Source organism: Entelurus aequoreus, linkage group LG20 (assembly GCF_033978785.1).
Source record: "Entelurus aequoreus isolate RoL-2023_Sb linkage group LG20, RoL_Eaeq_v1.1, whole genome shotgun sequence".
In the NCBI taxonomy this organism is placed as follows: Eukaryota; Metazoa; Chordata; class Actinopteri; order Syngnathiformes; family Syngnathidae; genus Entelurus; species Entelurus aequoreus.
Window position 1 is genome coordinate 9,269,117 of NC_084750.1, and position 12,983 is coordinate 9,282,099.

The 12,983-nt window shown below is 39.0% G+C and overlaps 1 protein-coding gene across 7 annotated transcripts in view; it reads left to right on the top strand.

The window, feature by feature from the left end:
* LOC133635907 (protein FAM135B-like) overlaps positions 1 to 12,983 on the top strand; it is a 144,109-nt gene that overhangs the window by 121,633 nt on the left and 9,493 nt on the right. For all 7 annotated transcript variants that reach the window (XM_062029356.1, XM_062029360.1, XM_062029358.1 and 4 more), the window contains 2 exons: positions 8,491 to 8,564; positions 8,735 to 8,889. In XM_062029356.1, the coding sequence (XP_061885340.1) occupies positions 8,491 to 8,564; positions 8,735 to 8,889 (229 nt within the window). The remainder of the gene's footprint in view (positions 1 to 8,490; positions 8,565 to 8,734; positions 8,890 to 12,983) is intronic.

The following is a 12,983-nucleotide window of genomic DNA, read 5'->3' on the forward strand; positions in this document are numbered from 1 at the left end:
CTTAAAACATACGCCAGTTTAAAACATACGCCAGTTTAAAACATACGCTAGCTTAAAACATACGCCAGCTTAAAACATACGCCAGGTTAAAACATACGCTAGTTTAAAATATACGCCAGCTTAAAACATACGCCAGTTTAAAACATACGCCAGTTTAAAACATACGGTAGCTTAAAACCTACGCCAGTTTAAAACATACGCCAGCTTAAAACATACGCCAGTTTAAAACATACGCCAGCTTAAAACATACGCCAGCTTAAAACATACGCCAGCTTAAAACATACACCATCTTAAAACATACGCTAGCTTAAAACATACGCCAGTTTAAAACATACACCATCTTAAAACATACGCTAGCTTAAAACATACGCTAGCTTAAAACATACGCCAGTTTAAAACATACGCCAGCTTAAAACATACGCCAGCTTAAAACATACACCATCTTAAAACATACGCTAGCTTAAAACATACGCTAGCTTAAAACATACGCCAGTTTAAAACATACGCCAGCTTAAAACATACGCCAGCTTAAAACATACGCCAACTTAAAACATACGCCATCTTAAAACATACGCTAGCTTAAAACATACGCTAGCTTAAAACATACGCCAGCTTAAAACATACACCAGCTTAAAACATACGCTAGCTTAAAACATACGCCAGTTTAAAACATACGCCATCTTAAAACATACGCTAGCTTAAAACATACGCTAGCTTAAAACATACGCCAGTTTAAAACATACGCCAGCTTAAAACATACGCCAGCTTAAAACATACACCATCTTAAAACATACGCTAGCTTAAAACATACGCTAGCTTAAAACATACGCCAGTTTAAAACATACGCCAGCTTAAAACATACGCCAGCTTAAAACATACGCCAGCTTAAAACATACGCCATCTTAAAACATACGCTAGCTTAAAACATACGCTAGCTTAAAACATACGCCAGCTTAAAACATACACCAGCTTAAAACATACGCTAGCTTAAAACATACGCCAGTTTAAAACATACGCCATCTTAAAACATACGCTAGCTTAAAACATACGCCAGTTTAAAACATACGCCAGCTTAAAACATACGCCAGTTTAAAACATACGCCAGTTTAAAACATACGCCAGTTTAAAACATACGCCAGTTTAAAACATACGCCAGCTTAAAACATACGCCAGTTTAAAACATACGCCAGTTTAAAACATACGCCAGTTTAAAACATACGCCAGTTTAAAACATACGCCAGTTTAAAACATACGCCAGTTTAAAACATACGCCAGTTTAAAACATACGCCAGTTTAAAACATACGCTACCTTAAAACATACGCTAGCATGCATGGACGCTGTTTTAAAAAGGCAGCAGGAGCAAAGCTGATTTGGGTTGTACTTTATTGAAGTATTTATCAATGTACTCTAGGGGTGTAACGGTACACAAAAATGTTGGTTCGGTGCGTACCTCGGTTTAGAGATCACTCTCGTGCGAACGGCACGCTTTCCTTTTGTTTGGTTCCTGTCTCTTGTGATGTGTATGATTTATGAGAAATAAATCATCTCCTACCTGCACGCTTTCGTCCGGAGCCGTCAGTTGAGCGTCCCGGGAGAACTAACGCTGCACTCCACCGTGACAAATGACTGAGCTACGTGACGTCATTTCTTGTGATGTCACACGGGGCATTTCTTGTCGGGACGGGATTCATTCCCAAGGATTCGGATAAAGAACCAACCCTTTTTCTTTACTATAGTGGTCTCGATAACGGGTACCGGTTCTCAAAAAGGGATTCGAGTCCGAGGACTCGGTTCTTTTCTTATCGAATAACCGGGAAAATCGGGTTCGATCATCATCCCTATATTCCGTACAATTGACCACTAAATGGTAACACCCGAATAAGTTTTTCAACTTGTTGAAGTCGGGGTCCAGTTACACTTACACTTACTGTAATCATGTCAAAGTGGACCAGTCTCTCGGTCCATGGCCACATTTGTCTACTAGCAGGTGAGAGATGCATGAATTATCATCTAGAATTCACTTTGAGCAAGTTTAAGACCAAGCAAAAACAGTCGCCGGCTCAGCTAGCATTAGCTCACTGCCATTAATGCGCCACTAAAATAAAATAGGCCGTCTGCGTTAGCGCTTATAATAACAACATCATTCATATTTCAGGTCCTGTCATGTTGGTGGCTTTTTGGATATTTTTTCAGAGGGTTTTATGGGCGTAATGGAAGACCCTCGATCTGTTGGCCTGACCTATTATTTATGTATTTACGATTTCGACTGCATAAAAAAGCCAAGTATGTGTTCTCGTCTTACGTAAGGATTGTGAATGATAACCAGCACATCTCTTTCCAATGTTTGAGTATTTCCAGTATGACTGATCTAATAATATGGTCAGAGGGCAGAAGTGAGGTAGAATCTATGGATATTACCGAAGGTGTTTGGAGGAGAATATTTTATTATTATTATTATAGAGGTTTATTTGAAATAGGGACAGATACAGAAACATAGACATCTGAAACAGTTATCCGATGTATGCATCATAGTGTTTGTAGCCAAAGCTCATTTACAACACTTGTGCCCAACAACAACAACAACACAGATCCAACATCATTAAAATAGGAAAATAAAAATTAGAATAAGGCAAAGATGAGTTGATAATAATGATAATAGTAATAACACAGACAAAGTGCAAACTAGATAAAAGCCAATAATCATAATAACACAGACAAAGTGCAGACTAGATAAAAAACAATTAGTAAAAACTAAACATGGGAACACGATTGTTGCTCAACTAGTTTGTTTGTTTTTTGAAAGTGACAAGTGCAGGTCTACTTTTCAAAGTGTCCGGTAAAGAGTTCCATAGTTGTGCTCCTTGTATTGAAAAGGCAGTCTGGGCAAAAAGATGTTCTACGCAATGGAACACAACAGTTGCCTTTTGACGTAGATCTGCTACCACTTTGCAGTCTTGTTGGGGAGCAGAGTTATGCAAGCATTTAAAAAGCAGTTTGACTGTGTAACAAAAGAAAAATTGGTAAAACTTCAAATATTGTATTTGGTTCAAATGTGGCAATGATGATATTGTATACTCTTCTTGTCGAGGACTTTCAAGGCGTGGTTAGAAAGACTCTCAATGGTCTTGATTGATGACTGGAGTGCAAAATGGCCGACAGTTCTTGTGGCATTTTGCAATGTTTAGACCAGGGGTCACCAACCTTTTTGAAAGCAAGAGCTACTTCTTGGGTAGTGATTAATGCGAAGGGCTACCAGTTTGATACACACTTCAATAAATTGCCAGAAATAGCCAATTTGCTCAATTTACCTTTAACTCTATGTTATTATGAATAATTAATGATATTTACACTTAATTGAATGGTTTAAAAGAGGAGAAAACATGAAAAAAATTACAATTAAACTTTGAAACATAGTTTATCTCCAATTTCGACTCTTTAAAAATCAAAATTCAACCGAAAAAAAGAATAGAAAAACTAGCTAATTCGAATCTTTTTGAAAAAATTAAAAAAATGATTTAGTAATTTTTCCTAATTAAGATTAATTTTAGAATTTTGATGACATGTTTTGAATAGGTTAAAATCCAATCTGCACTTTGTTAGAATATATAACAAATTGGACCAAGCTATATTTCTAACAAAGACAAATCATTATTTCTTCTCGATTTTCCAGAACAAAAATTTTAAAAGAAATTCAAAAGACTTTGAAATAAGATTTACATTTGATTCTACGGATTTTCTAGATTTGCCAGAATAATTTTTTTGAATTTTAATCATAATAAATTTGAAGAAATATTTCACAAATATTCTTCGTCGAAAAAACAGAAGCTAAAATGAAGAATTAAATTAAAATGTATTTATTATTCTTTACAATAAAAAAAATAAATTTACTTGAACATTGATTTAAATTGTCAGGAAAGAAGAGGAAGGAATTTAAAAGGTAAAAAGGTATTTGTGTTTAAAAATCCTAAAATCATTTTTAAGGTTTAAGGTATTTTTTCTCTAAAATTGTCTTTCTGAAAGTTATAAGAAGCAAAGTAAAAAAATTAATGAATTTATTTAAACAAGTGAAGACCAAGTCTTTAAAATATTTTCTTGGATTTTCAAATTCTATTTGAGTTTTGTCTCTCTTAGAATTAAAAATGTCGGGCAAAGCGAGACCAGCTTGCTAGTAAATAAATACAATTTAAAAAATAGAGGCAGCTCACTGGTAAGTGCTGCTATTTGAGCTATTTTTAGAACAGGCCAGCGGGCTACTCATCTGGTCCTTACGGGCTACCTGGTGCCCCCGGGCACCGCGTTGGTGACCCCTGGTTTAGACGCTATTTTCACATACTTTGTGGATTGTAAATACAATTGGATATGTTTAATGGATACAATGAAACAATTTAGCATATAAAGTCAACTTGTTTTTCCATTCTATTGCTACTTTACCGTCAACTTATAAGAACAAGACACATGAAAAACATCTAAGCTTTAAATAAACCAACTATCACTAGTTAAACTATTGCAATATTTTATTCACACTTTTTTATGTGGAGTCATTTTTATTCCAGTTGACTCCAACTTAAATTAAAATAGATGCATGTTTTGGATCTAAGTAAAGCTAAACTGCACTTTACAAAAAAATGTTGCCTATCATTCACAATTCTTATGTAAGACAACAACACACATTTTTCTTTTTATATGCATCCTAAATTGTAAATAAACACTAGCAAAAGTCAGTTGACAATGTAGGTCAACTGCGAGGTAATGGGCGTCGCTATAAAGCTTTCTAAAAACATGTAGTAATATTCATAATAACATGAAATGCTTATATATATTTACATCATTTTAATCATACGGTGGCGCGATAATTTAACCTTCACCTTTTCCTTTAACAACAACAAAACTGGCAGACTTGATGAGAGACAACAAAGACTACTTTGAGACAAAATATATTTTTGAGCCTGAGTATAAGGAGGATGATCTACAAGTTCTAAACAGATGCAGCTTTAGTGAAACACTAAGCATCATGTAGCAGTATTAAGTGTTAAACAAGATTTACAAACTATGAACATAGTAAAACAATCACTTACTGTACAATGTCTGCTCTCACTGGGTGATAGGATGTTCATATTTTCCTGTTTAGAGGCAAAAACAAACAAAAAAAAGGGTATTTCTCGTCATTTCCGGGTGTAAGTTGGAAGTCAAAGTTGACCAACTTTTTGGTTTATGGCCGCAATCTTCTACTGACCAGGTGAAGGGCATGATTTATAATAAATAATAAACTTTTACCAACTCAGAGGCGATGCAGCAGTTCAATATGTCAATATAGCAGCATAAGCTAGTTAGCGCTCTGTGATCACAGCGCCGCTAAAAGTATTGATTGATTGATTGAGACTTTTATTAGTAGGTTGCACAGTGAAGTACATATTCCGTACAATTGACCACTAAATGGTAACACCCCAATAAGTTTTTCAACTTATTTAAGTCGGGGTCCACTTAAATTGATTCATGATACAGATATATACTATCATATATACTATCATCATAATACAGTCATCACACAAGATAATCACATTGAATTATTTACATTATTTACAATCAGGGGTGTAGAGGGGGGGGGGGTAGGATATGGACATCAAGTAGTGGACATAGAGAGAGAGAGAGAGCGAGAGAGAGAGATCAGAAGGCATAAGAAAAAGTATCTGCATTTGATTGTTTACATTTGATTATTAGCAATCCGGGGAGGGTGTTAGTTTAGGGTTGTAACTGCCTGGAGGTGAACTTTTATTGCGGTTTTGAAGGAGGATAGAGATTCCCTTTCTTTTATACCTGTTGGGAGCGCATTCCACATTGATGTGGCATAGAAAGAGAATGAGTTAAGACCTTTGTTAGTTCGGAATCTGGGTTTAACGTGGTTAGTGGAGCTCCCCCTGGTGTTGTGGTTATGGCGGTCATTTACGTTAAGGAAGTAGTTTGACACGTACTTCGGTATCAGGGAGGTGTAGCGGATTTTATAGACTAGGCTCAGTGCAAGTTGTTTAACTCTGTCCTCCACATTGAGCCAGCCCACTTTGGAGAAGTGGGTAGGAGTGAGGTGGGATCTGGGGTGGAGGTCTAGAAGTAACCTGACTAGCTTGTTCTGAGATGTTTGGAGTTTAGATTTGAGGGTTTTGGAGGTGCTAGGGTACCAGGAGGTGCATGCGTAGTTCCTCTTTGTTAGCTCTTATTATATCGCTAATACTTGGTTAATATTCAGGTCATGTAAACGTTTTTTGGATGTTTTTAGAGGGCTTTATGTGTGCAATAGTGTACTCCCAGTTGCTGACTTTTGCTATTGTTTATTTACGAGTTAGAATGCATACCGAAAGGAAATCATATGTGTTCTTGTTTTACATAAGGACTGTAAATGATAACAATTTTAAATAAAAGCACAGTTCCCTTTTAACAATGATGTTGGATGCAACATAAGAAAGAAAGTCCCATCATTAAAAGATGAATAGGCCAAACTGTACATCCATCTTACACCACTGATGATAGATTGGAAAGGGGCGAGGAATAAGTTTGAATAAATAAAAAATAACCCCCCCCCCCCCCCCCCCCCCCCCCCACTGTATGGTGAGGTTTAATAGCAACATGTTTGCTGTGCTATTTAAAGGCCTACTGAAATGAGATTTTTTTATTTAAACGGGAATAGCAGATCCATTCTATGTGTCATACTTGATCATTTCGCGATATTGCCATATTTTTGCTGAAAGGATTTAGTAGAGAAAATCGACGATAAAGTTCACAACTTTTGCTCGCTGATAAAAAAAAAGCCTTGCCTGTAGCGGAAGTAGCGTGACGTCACAGGAGCTAGTATTCCTCACAATTCCCCGTTGTTTACAATGGAGCGAGAGAGATTCGGACCGAGAAAGCGACGATTACCCCATTAATTTGAGCGAGGATGAAAGATTCGTGGATGAGGAACGTGAGAGTGAAGGACTAGAGAGGCAGTGATGGACGTATCTTTTTTCGCTCTGACCGTAACTTAGGTACAAGCTGGCTCATTGGATTCCACACTCTCTCCTTTTTCTATTGTGGATCACAGATTTGTATTTTAAACCACCTCGGATACTATATCCTCTTGAAAATGAGAGTCGAGAACGCGCGAATGGACATTCACAGTGACTGAACATGTAAATACACGATTAATAATATTCAGCTTTGTGAAGCTAAAAAAATAGAAGCTAACCTAGCTACGTAGCCAACGTGATAGCATAGCAGTCTCAAATGCAGATAGAAACTAAATTAAAAAAAACCCTGACTGGATGGATAGACAGAAGATCAATAATACTATTAAACCATGAACATGTAAATACACGAGTAATAATATTCCGCTTTGTCAAGCTAAAAAAAATAGAAGCTAACCTAGCTACGTAGCCAACGTGATAGCATCAGTCTCAAATGCAGATAGAAACTAAATAAAAAAAAACCCTGACTGGATGGATAGACAGAAGATCAATAATACTATTAAACCATGAACATGTAAATACACGATTAATAATATCCAGCTTTGCGAAGCTAAAAAAAATAGAAGCTAACCTAGCTACGTAGCCAACGTGATAGCATCAGTCTCAAAGGCAGATAGAAACTAAATTAAAAAAAACCCTGACTGGATGGATAGACAGAAGATCAATAATACTATTAAACCATGAACATGTAAATACACGATTAATAATGTTCAGCTTTGCGAAGCTAAAAAAAAATAGAAGCTAACCTAGCTACGTAGCCAACGTGATAGCATCAGTCTCAAAGGCAGATAGAAACTAAATTTAAAAAAACCCTGACTGGATGGATAGACAGAAGATCAAAAATACTATTAAACCATGAACATGTAAATACACGATTAATAATATTCAGCTTGGCGAAGCTAAAAAAACAGACGCTAACTTAGATGCGGCGGCGGGCTTACTCACTGTAGTGCGTCTGCTATCCTGCTCAAAACACAACACAACCTCCTGGTGTTGGTGTTGCTGTAGTCCGCCGCTCCACCGATCCCACCTACAACTTTCTTATTTGCAGTCTCCATTGTCCATTAAACAAATTGCAAAAGATTCACCAACACAGATGTCCAGAATACTGTGGAATTTTGTGGAAGAAAACAGAGCTATTTGAATTGGGTCCAAACACTTCCCTTGCCCTCGTGACGTCACGCGCATACGTCATCATACCGCCACGTTTTCAAGCGCAAGTTTCCTGGGAAGTTTAAAATGTCACTTTATAAGTTAACCCGGCCGTATTGGCATGTGTTGCAATGTTAAGATGTCATCATTGATATATAAACTATCAGACTGCGTGGTCGCTAGTAGTGGCTTTCAGTAGGCCTTTAAGTCTGCGTCTGTCAGTGGAATTTCAATTAACACTCGTGGTTGAACAAAGGTAATATATTGTGACAGCTGGTGACACCTTCTGTTGTTTACTGACGAAAAAAGTCCAATTTAAATGCAATGTTTTATTTGTGGAAGGTGAGGAGATTTTCTGAGGCGTATTTCTTCACCGCACATCCCAAAGAAACGTCTCTAACCTTCCAAGAGGAGCTGTGAGTAAAGGCAGGACACTTTTGAAAAGATGCAAACACTGAATGCTTGTTGATTTGTCCTCAGCATCAGCAGACAAGGTGGATGCAAACATTGAATGCTTGTTGCTTTGTCCTCAGCATCAGCAGACAAGGTGGATGCAAACATTGAATGGTTGTTGCTTTGTCCTCAGCATCAGCAGACAAGGTGAAGTAGCAGCAGAAGTGCGAGGCTCCGACTACCTGGCCAAGTTGCCTCCTCTGCCTGTGGAGTGTTTGGACATCGATGGCGACTGCGGCAGCCTGCCCATCATCTTTGAGGACCGATACGTGGACTCTACTCAAGCAGGTGTGTGACAGGAAGAAAAGCTCTGACCCTTCAGTCCTTTGAGGCATTTGTGATTAAGGATCAACTTTGATTGGTTGGCAATCAAATTACCCTTTTTTGGAAAAAAGTAGGGGTGTAACGGTACGTGTATTTGTATTGAACCGTTCCGGTTGGGTTCGGAGGTGTACCGAACGAGTTTCCACACGGACATATTAAGTAGCGTAAGGCACGTTTGTAAACAATGCACACCGAGGCACAACACACGGCATGCTAGTGTAGCCGAGTGTCCTGGGTTCGCCTATACCAGGGGTGGGCAATTAATTTTTAGCGGGGGCCGCATGAGCAACCCGAGCACTGCTGGAGGGCCACATCGACAATATTTCAATTTATTTTTGCTCAATATTATTTTTGATATACCGTAAGATAGATAATAATAATAATAATATTTTCATTTAACCTAACTTATCTTTATACAAAAGCAGATGGCTTTTGATGGTTTTATTTTCAACACTTTCTTACACAACACTTCCTAAAGTATATTACAATACAAAAATTTCAATTTCTGTCACTTTATCCTGCATCCTCTTTGTTGTGAACGTAGCACGCCTGTAAGGTGATTGGCGAAGAAGGAGGAAGCGTTGCTGTTGCGGAAATGAGGAGTGAGGATAGACGTGCGTGTGGAAGGAACGAGATAAGTTGAGCTGTGTTAGTATAGCTTGCTCAATAAAAGTTTAAAAAGAGCGTCAGACTTGGTGTGCACTTCTTCTGGACGCTACAATTGGTGTCAGAAGTGGGATGAAATGCCTCCCAGTTATCAAACCTGGGAGTCTTCATTGAGGGCGGAATTCCCCCATGGCAAGCAACGTGCGCTGCACCTGTAGACACTGCCTCTCTCTCTCTCTCTCTCTCTCTCTCTCTCTCTCTCTCTCTCTCTCTCTCTCTCTCTCTCTCTCTCTCTCTCTCTCTCTCTCTCTCTCTCTCTCTCTCTCTCTCTCTCTCTCTCTCTCTTTCTCTCTCTCTCTCTCTCTCTCTCTCTTTGCGGCGAGCTCCTCACGTGCACGTACCTCCCGATGACGTAGCAGGCTGAGCACACAAACAGCGCAATATGCGCAAAGTTTTACGTCTGCCACCAATTGTAGCGTCCAAAAGAAGTGCACACCAAGTCTGACGCTCTTTTTAAACTTTTATTGAGCAAGCTATACTAACACAGCTCAACTTATCTCGTTCCTTCCACACGCACGTCTATCCTCACTCCTCATTTCCGCAGCTCAAGAAGACAACATCTACTTCAGCAGGTGGTTACACTATATTCTTTAAACACAGCAACATGTGTACCACAAATTAAGCACACAGCTTTACCTTTACTTGGCAGTCCATGTCTTGTTGAAAACACGCCATTCGTCATCAACTTTTCTTTTTTTAGCGTCTCGGGGACTACCGGGCATCACTTGTCGCTATGCGCCTTCACTCACAGGACGCCCATAAATAACACTTTTCAGAATAAAAGCAGCACAGTTGTATTGCACGCACGACACAGATGTTTTTTTAAATTTATTTTGTAATTTGTGATTGCCGCTGCGCGCCACGAGCATACGTCCACACGGAAGTCATACAAATAACGCTTTTCAAAACAAAAGCAGCACCGTTGTATTGCCCACTCGAAATAGATACTTTTTAAAATGTATTTTGTAATTTATGATTGGCCTCACGCGGGCCGGACAGGGACGTACAAAGGGCCGCAGAATGCCCAGGTCTGATATATACAGTGTACTCATCTAATCAAATAATAAACGGGAGACATTAGAGCAGGATCGGTAGCCACAGCTTCTTTAATGTCAACTTGACACACTTCCTTCCACAACCACACACACACCCTACGTCACAACCCAACGGCAACTCTGGAGGGACACAACTCCTCCTCCTAACCTCACTCTCTCTGGTAACTTGGGACACCCTGAACTGTTTGTTACACTAGCAGCTAACGGGCTAGGATAGACTGACCATACGTCCTCTTTTCACCGGACATGTCCTCTTTTGCGGAGCTGTCAGGGCGGACTTTCTTAAATGCCTCAAATGTCCGGCATTTTGAGTTAGGGTTGCGTGTATTTTCAATGTACGTTCAGGGTTAAGAAGGGGTTAAAGACCTACTGAAAGCCACTACTACCAACCACGCAGTCTGATAGTTTATATATCAATGATGACATCTTAACATTGCAACACATGCCAATACGGCCGGGTTAACTTATAAAGTGACATTTTAAACTTCCCGCCACACTTCCGGTTGAAAAACTCCTTTGGATATGATTTATGCGCGTGACGTCACAAAATCTACGGAAGTGGTTGGACCCCATCTGACCCGATATAAAAACCTCTTGTTTTCTTCGACAAAATTCCACAGTATTCTGGACATCTGTGTTGGTGAATCTTTTGCAATTTGTTTAATGAACAATGGAGGCTGCAAAGAAGAACGTTGTAGGTGGGATCGATCGGTGTATTAGCGGCTAAGTACAATACTTACAGCAACACAACAAGGACTACTTACTACGCCTAGCCGATGCTTGCCGCCAAACCCACGGATGAAGTCCTTCGTCGCGCCGTTGATCGCTGGAACGCAGGTGAGCACGGCTGTTGATGGGAAGATGAGGGCTGGCTGGCGTAGGTGGAGCGCTAATGTTTTTATCATAGTTCTGTGAGGTCCGGTTGCTAAGTTGCTAAATTAGCCTTAGCGTCGTTAGCAACAGCATTGTTAAGCCTTACCAGGCTGAGAATTTTTAACCGTGTAGTTACATGTACATGGTTTAATAGTATTGTTGATCTTCTGTCTATCCTTCCAGTCAGGGGTTTATTTGTTTTGTTTCTATCTTCATTTGAGAACGATGCTAGCACGTTAGCTCAGTAGCTAAGTGTGTCACCGATGTATTGTCTTGGAGATAAAAGTCACTTTAAATGTCCATTTCGCGTGCTCGACTCTCATTTTCAAGAGGATATAGTATCCCAGGTGGTTTAAAATACAAATCCGTAATCCACAATAGAAAAAGGAGAGTGTGGAATCCAATGAGCCAGCTTGTACCTAAGTTACGGTCAGAGCGAAAAAAGATACGTCCATCACTGCCTCTCAAGTCATTCACTGTAACGTTCCTCATCTACAAATCTTTCATCCTCGCTCAAATTAATGGGGTAATCGTCACTTTCTCTGTCCGAATCTCTCTCGCTCCATTGTAAACAACGGGGAATTGTGAGGAATACTAGCTCCTGTGACGTCACGCTACTTCCGCTACAGGCAAGGCTTTTTTTTTTATCAGCGAGCAAAAGTTGCGAACTTTATCGTCGATTTTCTCTACTAAATCCTTTCAGCAAAAATATGGCAATATCGCGAAATGATCAAGTATGACACATAGAATGGATCTGCTATCCCTGTTTAAATAAAAAAAAAAAAATTCAGTAGGCCTTTAAAAACAAAACAAACAGCAGCATTGGTGAGGGAGGGGCAGAGACAGAGAGAGAGAGAGAGAGAGTTATGATAAACGCGCATGCGTCACCAGGCTCTGCTTTTTATCCATAGATTTATCAGATTTAATGTTTTATTATCTATAGCAGGGGTGTCAAAAGTGTGCCCCGGGGGAAGATTTTGCAAATTTGGTAAATAAATAACCCCAAAATGTATATTTTGTTGTTTTCTTACTGTACCGAAAATGAACCGAACCGTGACCTCTAAACCGAGGTACGTACCGAACCCAAATGTGTGTGTACCGTTACACCCCTAGAAAAAAGACAATCAAAAATATATTTCATCGCTACTTCTGTGACTAAATGATCTTCAAATTAGCTTCCTAGTTCCTCGCTAAAAGGTTTAGAGCACATCATTGTGTCTCGGTTGATGTATGAGGCACATAGGCCTCAGAGGCAACTAACCAAACCATCAATGAAAAGGAAGGCGATAACTTTTCCAGCGTGGATGACCCTTGACACGGGTTACAAGAGGGATTAGTTTAGTTTACTTTATTATTTTTCTTCGATCAGTGGTCAACAAAATAAACAAACAGTTTTACATAAACTTTTATTATTATTATAGAGGTTTATTTGAAATAGGGACAGATACAGAAACATAGACATCT